The 12149-nt window shown below is 34.4% G+C and overlaps 3 protein-coding genes across 6 annotated transcripts; all 3 read right to left on the reverse strand.

Moving 5' to 3' along the window:
- Window positions 1-2104: 2104 nt before the first annotated feature.
- On the reverse strand, window positions 2105-4584 carry LOC106328564 (hydroxyacylglutathione hydrolase 1, mitochondrial-like). 4 transcript variants are annotated; one of them, XM_013767034.1, is made up of 8 exons: window positions 4483-4584; window positions 3917-4099; window positions 3634-3837; window positions 3191-3314; window positions 2897-2982; window positions 2693-2767; window positions 2497-2595; window positions 2105-2420 (listed from the first exon to the last, which is right to left on the reverse strand). In XM_013767034.1, exons 2-8 carry the CDS (start codon window positions 4025-4027, stop codon window positions 2274-2276), a joined length of 846 nt encoding a protein of 281 aa, XP_013622488.1. In that variant the 5' UTR covers window positions 4028-4099; window positions 4483-4584; the 3' UTR covers window positions 2105-2273. The 4 variants fall into 4 exon arrangements, with proteins under 4 accessions (XP_013622488.1, XP_013622489.1, XP_013622486.1 ...); XM_013767035.1 differs by having other exon boundaries at window positions 3917-4049; window positions 4366-4584; XM_013767032.1 differs by having other exon boundaries at window positions 4366-4584.
- A 1365-nt stretch (window positions 4585-5949) lies between these two features.
- Window positions 5950-6812, reverse strand: LOC106332357 (60S ribosomal protein L38-like). The gene is made up of 3 exons (XM_013770826.1): window positions 6714-6812; window positions 6279-6462; window positions 5950-6163 (listed from the first exon to the last, which is right to left on the reverse strand). Exons 1-3 carry the CDS (start codon window positions 6714-6716, stop codon window positions 6141-6143), a joined length of 210 nt encoding a protein of 69 aa, XP_013626280.1. The 5' UTR covers window positions 6717-6812; the 3' UTR covers window positions 5950-6140.
- A 590-nt stretch (window positions 6813-7402) lies between these two features.
- LOC106333990 lies at window positions 7403-8895 on the reverse strand. The gene is made up of 7 exons (XM_013772362.1): window positions 8685-8895; window positions 8490-8592; window positions 8333-8401; window positions 8128-8206; window positions 7917-8020; window positions 7781-7842; window positions 7403-7700 (listed from the first exon to the last, which is right to left on the reverse strand). Exons 1-7 carry the CDS (start codon window positions 8843-8845, stop codon window positions 7586-7588), a joined length of 693 nt encoding a protein of 230 aa, XP_013627816.1. The 5' UTR covers window positions 8846-8895; the 3' UTR covers window positions 7403-7585.
- Window positions 8896-12149: the final 3254 nt, after the last annotated feature.

The following is a 12149-nucleotide window of genomic DNA, read 5'->3' on the forward strand; positions in this document are numbered from 1 at the left end:
CATCGGCAGAGACATACATCGGGTTAGTGTTTGGTTCTGGCATAGTGTCTGTTCTTTCACAGAAAGTATTTGAAGTCCCATCTTTTGTTTTTTACCCGACAGTTTTTTTTTTTTTTCTTATATTTAGTTTATGGTTTTAATGACTAATATTATAGCTGTTTTTTCTTATTTTTATTGGAAATACTGATCAAAATACAGATTATGATATATTTATATAAAAATATACTAATATATTTTAATTAATCGTTTCTTCGGTTTATTAGGTTGGATCGGTTAATATTCTGAACCATATACATATACTGGGGTTTTCAAAATAACATCCATTCAGTTTATTTAATACTATCAAATCCAAACTATTTACTCTATTTTGTTTCAGTTTTAAATAGTTCGGTTTTACCGGATTGAACACCCCTAGGTTATTGTTATTTTTGTGTTTGTGGGTTGTAATTAATTATAATCCTTTCAGTCCAAAAAGAGTAAATGCTTAATTTCAAATCCAAGTTTTCTAATTTGATTATTACTAGACATTTTTTATCCAAAATCCACATCCCATAAATAAAAATATGAAACAAAAGAACTTAATTTAACACATTGATTACCAGTATGAATATTAAAATCTTATAATTATAATATTAATCTAAATTTGTATCTAATTTTATAATTTATTAAAAATAAACATCAGAATTAAGAATTGTTAGATATATATATTAGTCCACACAAGGTGCGGAGCATCAGCTAGTTATTACATAAAGATAAATGTTTACCATTTGCTGAAGACAATAAAATAAAAGAAGTCAGTTTAACATGCTTTCTGAATTAAAAAATTATCCGTTAACAAAATTTTTAATCTTGAAATTTTTATGTGAATTTAAGAAAAAAAATAAAAGTAAAAAGTTATTATTTTTTATTGTTTTCAGTTATTATCTAATGAGTGATAACTCCTAACTTCTTAAGAAGTCTTAAATAAGAATAATTATGAAAGCTAGTTATTTTTTTTGTGAACTGGATGTTTATTAAACAAGGTCTATAATATAAAACAGGTCCAAGAAGATGGGCAGTAAAACTATTACAAAAAGGTCCAACTGAAAGGCAAATAAAACATAAATGAAAGGCCTAGCATATAAAGCCCAATATACAAAGCATCTTGAGGCCTTAAGCCCACGAGAGAAAGATCTGTTGGGGAAGAGGGTCACACGACGCCATATACGATCACCCAACGATCAATGTACACGCGTCAAGACGCGGTTCCAACATTCTTCCTCCGGAGCCAGCGAAGAGGCGTGATGGAACTCCGACGTCGACCAAGCCTATTAGATCGTTGAACGAAAACATCAATCGTCTGTAATCGATCAGAAATCCAATTTTCTTGCATGCGCAAAACTCCATCTTTGATGATTTATATAAGCTTGAAAATGGCGACAACCCTAACCGAGGGGAGGAAAGAGACATTGGGCCTTCAGATCAAGAGTAGATTGGGCAAAGAAGGACTAGAAGCATAAATCAAAACCAACCAGATCACTCCGGTGAGAAGCCGACGAAGAACGGTGCTATAGAAGCCACCACTTCCCGTAAACCTAAAGCCGGCGAAGATGGTGATAAGGGATCCACCGCTTCCAGAGGCAGAAACCCGACCATTGGGAGACTGAGTCCAAAGAGATCCGACAAACAAAACTCGACGCTCTCTCTCTGAAAGATAGGAGAGAGATAAGAGAGAGCAGATTTTATGAAAACTAATTTATTAATATGAATAAAAAATTTAATTAATATATAAAGTTGGGGATAAAATATGTATATTAAAGGGATTGGTGATAGAAAACTTTAGTGTTTGAATAAAAATTTCTTAAAAGTAAATGCTTGCAAGATGATTAGAGAACAAAGATTATTAATGCCACATCATGGCCCAGAGGAACTCTACATTGCCCATCAAATAATGAAGTACCTCAGAGTTATTGGTGATTGCCACTCTGCTTTTAAACAGGTTTCATCATTTTCAAGACGGTGAATGTTCATGTAAAGATTTCTGGTGATTCCATGTCTCAAAAGGTATGTCAAAGATGAAGAAGATCCAAACATAGAGTTACAATTGCATAAATTACACTTTAAATTCATAATTTAGTAAAATATTTATATAACTGCTTTTATTTTGAATACCTTTTTTAATACATCAAATTCAATTGGTTATTAAAAAACACTAAACCATATAATATATTGATCTTTGCAGATGATGACTTCCAACTATATATACAATAAGGAAGATAACCCCCAAAGCTTCTTTAGAAACGATCTCTGGCTCTGTGTATACAACGCAGTGCTTCGGCTTCGTTTGCCGAGTCCGGAATGCTTAAAGATCTACGGATATCTTTGCTCGATGTTCTGAGAAACGGGTTACACGCTTTCTCTACCTTAACAGTCGTTGGCATCTACAAACAAAACATCGCAAATGAAAAAAAAAAGAAAGAGGTTAACAGATAGAGAGGAGAAGAGAAGATAGCTTACCGAAGGGAGTCCCTGGCTACGAAGATGGGCGACTCGGGTTGCATAAGAGTGAAGAGTTTCATTCTTTGGTTCTATAGATAGTGCAAACTTGATATTGCCCTGTATCATGGAAGACATGTAAATAGTTTGTTTCACCGAGTCACTGAGAGTTGAATAATGTGAGATAAGAGTGCAATGTTTATGTGTGCAAACTTACTGCTGTGTTTTCGCGACCGCAATATATATTTGTATCATCTGGTAAAGACACGATCTTTTGGAGTGATGAAAGCATCTGAGACAGGCAGAAAAAAAGGTATTATCGTTAAAACTTAAAAAAGAACAGAGCACAGTAAATTTGCTTCTGTGAGAAACGATGAAGTTAGGTTTAGAGTACTCTACTGGTTATTCGAGTAAATGCTACCTGTTCGGGGGTACCACAAGATAAGCTATGTATCAGGTCTCCTGTGAATATTGTGGCTGACCCGGGAAAGTAAAAGCTAATATGGCCTGCTTGAGAATAAGAACAGTTAAAAAGAGAGTAAAACATGCCACAGCGTAGTGAAGAGGTTACTAGTTTTTCTAAAGGATGAAAAAGGAAAGCAGTTTCACAGTGTGTATGGTGAATATCATTTTAAGTTAACTAAGAAACGTTTGGTTGGCAATATTTGATAGTAGAGATATGTTTCAACTGTAGAGGTAAATGGCAGCTACAAACCTTGTGTGTGACCAGGAGTGTCAATTACCCGAACCTCATGGCCAGCAAACATCCACTTATCACTATCCTTGAGAAGTATGTCAACGCCAGGAATCCGATCCGTATCTACAGCTGAGCCAATCACCTGTCGGAAACACAAGTCACATAAAAACACTTGAGAATACATCACCGAAGCAACAAATAAAGAAAAGAACTAAACAAATAGCCACAATACAGCTGACTAGCAAAGTAGAAGTCAACTTCAATCTTCTTTTTTCAAATCAGGCAAGAGTATTTAAGGCCAGAAAGCCATTATTTCTGTTAACACTAACACCTTACTTAAAAACAAAACATTATATTGTAGAGCTCTATGTTCCATAGCAATCGGGATAGGGCTAAGTTGCGCAGAGAGCATAACGAAACCAAATAAACCAAATTTTAAACCGAAGATAGTATCCCCTCACCTTTGCGCCATACCTAGCTTTCAGCTCAGCATTCCCCACTATGTGGTCATGATGATGATGAGTATTCAATATGTAAGTCAAGTTCCAATTCTTCCTGCTCAATGCATCAACAACAGGCGCAGCCTCAGAAGGATCAACGACTCCAACCGTCCCAGTGTCTTCATCGTGCAAAAGATACGCATAGTTGTCTTTACTACATGGCACCTGAAACATTCGCCGACAAATTAGAAAGAACAAGTAGAATGAAGTTGCAAAGTGATGATAAGGTAAAGCATATACAAACCAGTTCGATTTTTAAGGAAGAGGGCATGTTGGAGATGCTACAAAAGTGAGTAACTTTAAGCGTTTTTCTAGCTCCACGAAGCGTTTTGAGGGGCATGGAGAATAACCACATAACTCCGTATAGCAAGCTTTTCCTGAGGCAAAGATGTGTCAAACCAGGCCACACACAAAGCTGACCTCCAATCTGTTCAATAATAATTTAAAAAAAAAAAAAAAAGAAGCAGAGCTTAGCTAATTCAATCACAATCTACAGAGATTAATCCTCCTAGGGTACACTATCCTCAAATGAATCGACACAACACTAAACCCAAAACAAGGAACTTTCCAAACGAAGTTGAGAATCTGAGCTAACGAGATCTTAGGTATGCTATCTGGATCCGAATTATCAAAGGTTTTGTGCAGGGACTGAATCAAAGGTAACAGTAAGAAGAGAGGGGGAGAGAGATAAACCCTAGAAGAAGAAGGAATCGACGAATTGGTGGAGGTAGATGAAGAAGCTTTGGAGATCATTGGAATCTTCTATCTCTAAGATAGAAACGAGAGGGTGATGAATCGATCGATTTATACCTTCTCGAAAGCCTTCCTTATAGATTTTGCCGAAGACGAGTCTGCGACTTGGAGAGAAAAGACGTCAGAGCGAGAAACAGCTCCTTTTTTTTATATATATATTTTATTTTGTTTTATTGCTTTTAAGTCAAACTTATATAGCTCACCTACCATCTCCTTTTAATGAATTGTTCCGTGTTATATCTATCTATCGTCATAATTCGTTTTTTTTTTCTCAACCTTTCGATTAACGTTACAATGCAAAGAAAAGCAAGCCTCTGTTATCATTATTCATTTTTTTTTACTTATTCGACCTTCGGGAAATAGTTTTATTAGTGTTTAACATGGTAAATAATTTTTTATATGTTGTTGTTTGTAGATTAGATTTTCTTTTGTAAGGTGGGAACAAACATTCTCATTTTGGCCCGTCTCTTAAAAATGTCACAAAGCAACGATTCCATTTGGTCAATTATTCAATCATTTGCTGGTTTTGTTTTGAAACCATGATTTGTTATATTTGGTATTACGACGATACAAGAAGTTGAGAAGAGAGCTTATAAAACTACAACATGGTTTTACAAAAGAAATAAAACATGAAGTTTAGACTAACTCATTCCCCAAATTACATGTAAAATCACCCGGGATGAAGATGTAATTTCTAAGCAAAAGAGCAGGAAAACTAACACACTCCAGTCCAGCCCATAAACATTAGTTGAGCTTCAAAAGCAGAACCGGCCCAATACTCATAAACTACAGAAATAGTGAAGATAATGAAACCACACCGCAGATAGGTCTGGTCAGTCTGGATATGTGTGTACAAAATAACAGGTTTTATGTGCTAGTATTAGGGCTGGACGCAAGTTGGATACTTGTTTTTTTTATGTACATTAGATACTTGGTTTGCTTTGAATGAATAATGAATTTTTTGACTTGTACTTAGCTTGTCGGAAAAAATTACTTGTTATTTCGAGTACTTATCCAAAAATATGTTACTTGTCTTGTTCGATTACTTACTACTTACAAGTATTTATTAATTATTTGAATATATTTTCAAGTTTCTAAAAATTACTTGATATATAATATTTTACAAGATATAGTTATAAAAGTTTGTTTTATTTACTCGATTTGGTAAAAACACGAGAGTTATTTTAAATAAAATATTTGCACCTAATATTAAAAAAAAAAAAAGATGGAATTTGATAAGAAGGTATTGTTTACTTCTTACGACAAATAAATAGTTGTTTAGGGCTTTGGTTTTTATGGTTTAGTTATCATTACTAGGCGAGTGTAACTTTTTTTGTGATACTTGCTACTTGCAAGTAGCAAAACTCAACGATTTAATACTTGACTTGGCAACGACAAGTACTTGAAAAAATGAATCGAGTACGGGTCAAGCGGGTAAGATACAAGTAACGAGTATTCGTGCCCAGCCCTACCTACTATTAGGCATTTTAAGTATATAGATGAAAGTCCAGTGCTAGGATCAAGGACAAAAACATCTACAGATTGTACTTAACCGTAGAAGTATGGAATCAGTATGTAACTAAAGAAATTTTAAATCCAGAGATTGTATTCCAAAAACACGCATACCCAGAAAAGTTTGAAAAAATAACTTAACTAAACAAAAACATATTCTCATATGGATTCATCATAACAAGGAGGGCTTCATCATCTCATCTTCAAAGGTCTTGCACACTCAAACCTGAATAACAGTTGCAACAGCAAACATATACTGTGTCAGCATTGCCAATCATAAACATTGTTACAGAATAAAAGAACCTATGTGTTTAGGTGTGTTCTTAAGAATATAAACAAACCTGGAGGAAGAGACTGCTTAAGCTTGTCGGCTTTCTCTTGATCAAACACGCAGAGCGTGTAGAGGTACTTCGAGCATCTGACCTTGAACTTGACAATGTCCTTGCTTCTCTTGATCTTCACAGACCGAGCATCTTTCCTTCTTGCTGTAAGAAGGAAGTCCTTGATCTCATGGATTTGCTTAGGCTGCACCACATTATATCAATCATCATCATCATCAATGAATTATCAGACGAATACATCAAAACAACATTTAGAAGATCAAGCTCTCTGTAACCTACAAGTTTTACTACATCCTAATCAAAAGCAACAGAAGACATTTAAAGCTAAAATGATACAAGAATCGACATTTAAAGCTACGGGAACAACGATGCTAACTAGACTAAGATTGAGTACAAAACTAGACGCATTCCGAAATAGAAAGACAGACGACGTACCATTGTCGGATCTGTTGTTTTAACCTAGCCGCCGTCCACGCAAAGAGCAAGAACCAATACGTTAAAGCACCGTCCGCAAGATATAAGGAGTCACTTCTAAAAGCCCTAAGACATATATGAAATATCAGATTTACCCTTTAGCCCATCTATAAAACAATTTTCTTATTGGGCTTTAGTTTCTCACATTACCAATTTCACTTTAGCCCATCCATTGAGAAGTTTCTCACATTACCAATTTTGTGATATATATATATTTTTGTCTGCTGTCAATCTACGCTAAATCAAGTGGTGATCAGACGAACCGATTCTCAGATGAGCATCTCGGTCTGGCCGGATCTGGTCTATATGGAAAAAAATAAAGCTTCTGATCTTTGTTTATTTTGCTAACGCGTCCACCCGACCATTCCTCGATGAATATGAGACGTGCTCACATCCTCGAAATCCTCTTACATCTAGGTATTTATTAATTTCGTTTTTACTATTTACATACCCAAATTTTTACTTGTATACAGTAATCTAGTTCAGTTTGGGAGAGAAACATGATTAAGCATTAAAATCCTTTAGATCATTACTTAGCATTGTGTGCATGCAACTTGAATTAATGGACATGATCTGTTGTATGTGTTTTGATCCGCCACTTTTTATATTAAGAACACCGGTGCTCTTGGCTCGACTAATCTTGACATTTAACAACGGAAATGCTTTTGCATCAAATGTTCTTTGTTTGATACAGTTACAAATATCTAAACTTCTGCTGTAAGCCAGGGCTTCTACTGGGAGAAAACCTAATAACTGAAATCCAATTGAAAACAAAATAAAAAAGAATGTCCTGAAGAATTGAATTGCAAAGAAAGAAAAAGAGAAAGAGTAGTTCATTGTATAGGTGAGGGAGGAAGGATTGAATCAAGTAGCTCATCATGATCATATCTCAATTTCTCCGGCCATGGTGGCATATGCTTCATCTGCTCCGGGGCATTCTCACTCAAACTGTAAGATCAAAAGAACTAATTACACTGAATACAACAACATAGACGAGACATTTTGCAGAATTGATGATTTTTACGTACTTTGTGAGAAGTTTCCTGATGTTGTCTCTGCTCTTGCAAAAGAGAGTCAAGTTTTTTGTTAACTGTTAAAAAAAAAAAGAATAAGTTAAAATAACTTTTTCCCTCAGTTTAAGTTGGTAAGGCATCTATACTTTACCCTCAAGGATGTGACATTTGTAGAAATCTGATTGAAATTTGTTAGATTTGCAGAAATCTGACTGAGGAGTTGTTCATTCTGTTTAAGAAGCTCGCTATTGATCCCTGCATACCATTAAACGAATCTTTATTGATATTTCCATATCTATTTCCTCAAGATAAAATCTTGAAGCATCCTTAAGAATCATTGGATCAAAGATATATATACTTACCATCTTCTTCTCTAAGAAGATGTGATGATGCAAACATATGTGTAGCTGAGTTTGAAGCCACCACCATATCAATAACCTCCTGAAGTTATCAAACATGAAACGGAGATTACATCATATGCAGCTTAAACCTGAATATTTTAGATAACAACAAAAAGACGAGCTGATAAAAACCGAACAGAACTAGTTAGATTGTATGTTGAAAAACCTGATTGTCAACCCTGGCTCTTCCCGACACCTTGTGGTCTTCTTTTCTTCTCTTGTTATTTTCTTTCGTCTGCCACATAAACAAGAACCGAAGGAAGCGAATAAGAAACAGAGAAAACAACATAACTTGTGGAAGGTATAATTAAGAAGACTTTTACATGCATCCATCTGCAACGCGTAGCTACGTCTCTAATGGTCTTGTTGTTCTGAAGCTCTAACGCTATTTTCGCGTAACGTGAAATACTCGGTTCCGACGAATATCTTTGTGAAAAAATAAATAGTCAATTAATCATCACAACAAAAAATCAAGAAACTGGGAAAACTAGTATTGATTGAGAGAAGTCACTAATTACCTAGCAAGACCATCTTCGAGAATTGCTTGTTCTTCGGAGCTCCAATACATGGTAGATCCCGAGTGGTGTCTCATCTCTGAGCTTTCAGGCGACGCCATGGAGTTTCTGAAGTACGCATTCGGGTGATTCCAATCGCCGCTTAACCATGAATGATTCGCCATTAAACACACCAAACCCCACAAGAAAAAACTAAAGAAACAGATTTCTAAAGAGTTCAAACATTGAAAGATACAAATAAAACCCTAGCTCCGAATAAAAAGCAAAAACTATATATGTGACCCGAAAAATAATAAAAATGTATAATAATGTAGAGTTCCTTTGGTTCTCATTAATTTTCTTATTCATTAGTTTGCAATAGTAAAATATAGATTTTTGTTTAACAAATAGTTAATTATTCATGATTGGAAAGACAACCACAAACGTCTGCTTGATTAGAAAAAAATACTCCTATTATTTAAAAGGTAACAAAACCATCGTGCAATAGTATCGTAGACCATAAACAGAATGAATATATTTCATGTATCTATGTGTTCATACATGAGGCGACAGAAATATACATTTGCTTTACAATTTGCGTATTTGCATACAATGGCATCATAAAAAGAACGTATCTTGATTTGTATATTCATATATTTGTTTATATGTGATATGTATACACGTTTGCTATACCATGGCATCATAAAACAAATACAAATAATATAATTAAATTCACATTTTATTTGTAATGGTCTTTTCTAGATTATGGAATCTTGTGATTGTGTGCATTGGCTGTAAGAATGCACCTGTAGCACACAAAAATGGAAAATGCTAACCATTCATGCACCGAATGAGAAATCGTACAGGCGGATCCAGTGTACTAATTATTAATTAGGAGTTTCCAGCTGTTTCAATGCATAGCAATATATGACATCCTCTCATGTCGTAGTGTCTTTTTTTTTTTTCTGTATACAATTAAGAGATTATAGATTATGAATCATACTGTTTAAATATCCTCAAAACAACTATACATTTACTGTATAACGTTTTCCGGACAGTGACCAAAACATTTTAAATGAACTATTAACAAATTGCAAGTAGGACCAATCATGAACATAACAGACTGAAGCATTTGTTTTTTTTTTGAAACTTTGAAACATTTGTTTTGGTTTCTAATTTTTTAAAAGTTAATACACATTAATTTTACGACCTACCAATTATGAAAAAATATTATTAAAAATTTATACTAATATGTTTACAACTAAAATTTCATATACGGATCAACTTTCAGCTCGAACAGGAGCATCTGGAACGTTGTATCGCTCTTTGCTCGATTCCTGCAAAAAAAGGAAGCAGCTTTAGAACACTGGAAGCTATGTTTCTATAACCATTAATATGAGGAATTATATTGTTTCATAGAGACTTGCATAAACAATACAACATGAGGTCTGAACCAATGAATACGTGAATCATTCAGATCAATTAACGGATAAAGTACATGGCTTTGAACAAAAAAATCAAAGCTTTGACCAGACCCATGAACAAAAAAACAATTCACATAACCTAGCAAAGATTCTAACTTTCAGAAAAAGATGTGAAATTAAAGGCCGAAAGATAAAGAAAGAGAGAGAAGGAGATGGAACTTGAAAGGAGGGATGAAGTTGGCGAAGATATCTAAGTGGAAGTAGCCTTCATGTGGTTGACAGTGGTGTAAGTTAACCAAGCTTCCTTCTTTAACGTTATCAGATAAGTGCTATGGAAATATATCATGGGAATGAAAGCAGAGGAAGGACCCAAAGCGAAAGCGAGACAGCTGAGATGGAGGAGAGGGATGCAGAAGATGAACATGAAATCAAGAGGAAGTCTGTTTCCTCTCTCTCTCTCTCTCATCAATACAAAATATATAAAACGGCTGTGTTTAAAGCAGTGGCATTAGATTGTAACTAGACTTTGACCCGAGTATCCGCGCGGGTGTTATTTTAGTTTGCAATATATAATATTTATAGTTGTTTTCGGTTAGTAAATGTTTGTATATGTTTAACTTTGTTCATAAGTATTATATATTGTATTGTTGGTTGATTTATAGATAAATGATATAGATCTAGTTGTTTGATCTATATATTTTGATCATGTTTTTAAATATTTATAAGTTATGTCAGTTGCTTATTTGGTTTTTGATATTGACATAATCAAATAAATATATTAAATAACCTGTATATCAGATAAATTAATTTTTGAATTACATTTTTATTAAAATTATTTAATCTATTAATTTTTCTTATAATTTATATAAATAATATTTATAAAATTTATAAGTTGATTTTAATTTTATTACTTTATGTTTTATTTTTAATTTTGTAAATCTTATTTTAAAAGTAAGAATACTGTAATATAATTATTTCACATAAACTGATGTTCTATTTTAAAACCAAAAACAAAATATATAATTATTTTGCAAAAATATTTAAAAATGGACCTTTGACATTTATATATGAATTTGACAAAGTTTAGTTGGCCCATCATTTATTTTTTTGGTGCAAAGACCAACAATCAATTTTATTGTTAAGCGTTGTTAATTCTCTAAGGCTGTTTCACGGGGGCAGTGGAACTTTTCTTTGAGTTCTCAACAACTAAGTTTTTTATTGAGCATAAGTAATGTTTAAACAATTAAATGAGAGGTTTTTCTCTCGCATGTATATGTAATAGGAAATTTTTTGAGTATCTTGTTTGTTACTCTTTCTTCTGATTTGCAATCTTTGGTTCAGTCTAACAATACATAATCTTTTCACATATCGGTGATAGATCTTAAGATCATTAGAAGATCGTCTTATGAAGACAAAGGTAGTGTTAAAAGGGGAAGATCACGCACTACAGGAAATGTGAGTATTAATAACAGAATCACTACAAGAAAACACGCCGAATTCCGACGGAGGTTCCGACGGACATCAATGTCGTCGGACGTTTGTGACGGATTACCGACCAATTTCCGACGAAATCCAAAAATTTCAAGTCGTCGGAATTCCGTCGGCCATTTCCGACGAAATTCCGACGAAACAAGGGTCGTCGGAATTTTCCGACGACTTTTCGACGACATTCCGATAAAAAATGTAACCGTTGTAGTCGTCGGAAGTTCGTCGGTATATTCCGACGAATTTCCGATGACATTCCGATTGACAGTACAGTCGTCGGAATTCCGTCGGAATTTTCCGACTAATTTCCGACGAACCATGTGACCGTTGCCGACAAATATATATGACCGTTATATAGCCGTTTGAGATTGGACAATACCGTCGGAATTCCGACGGACTGCTTTACATCCATCGGAATTTCGTCGGAAAGTCGTCGGAGGGCCGTAAGCAATTTCCTATAAATACAATCCCTCCTCATTCAACTCATTCACACTTCATTCTCTCTTCATTCTCTTTAGTCATAACAATTCCGTGAAAATCATGTCTTCAGAAGTTTATTATCGTTCGTGGATGGATAAAC

Source organism: Brassica oleracea, chromosome C3 (genome assembly GCF_000695525.1).
Source record: "Brassica oleracea var. oleracea cultivar TO1000 chromosome C3, BOL, whole genome shotgun sequence".
Taxonomy (NCBI): Eukaryota; Viridiplantae; Streptophyta; class Magnoliopsida; order Brassicales; family Brassicaceae; genus Brassica; species Brassica oleracea.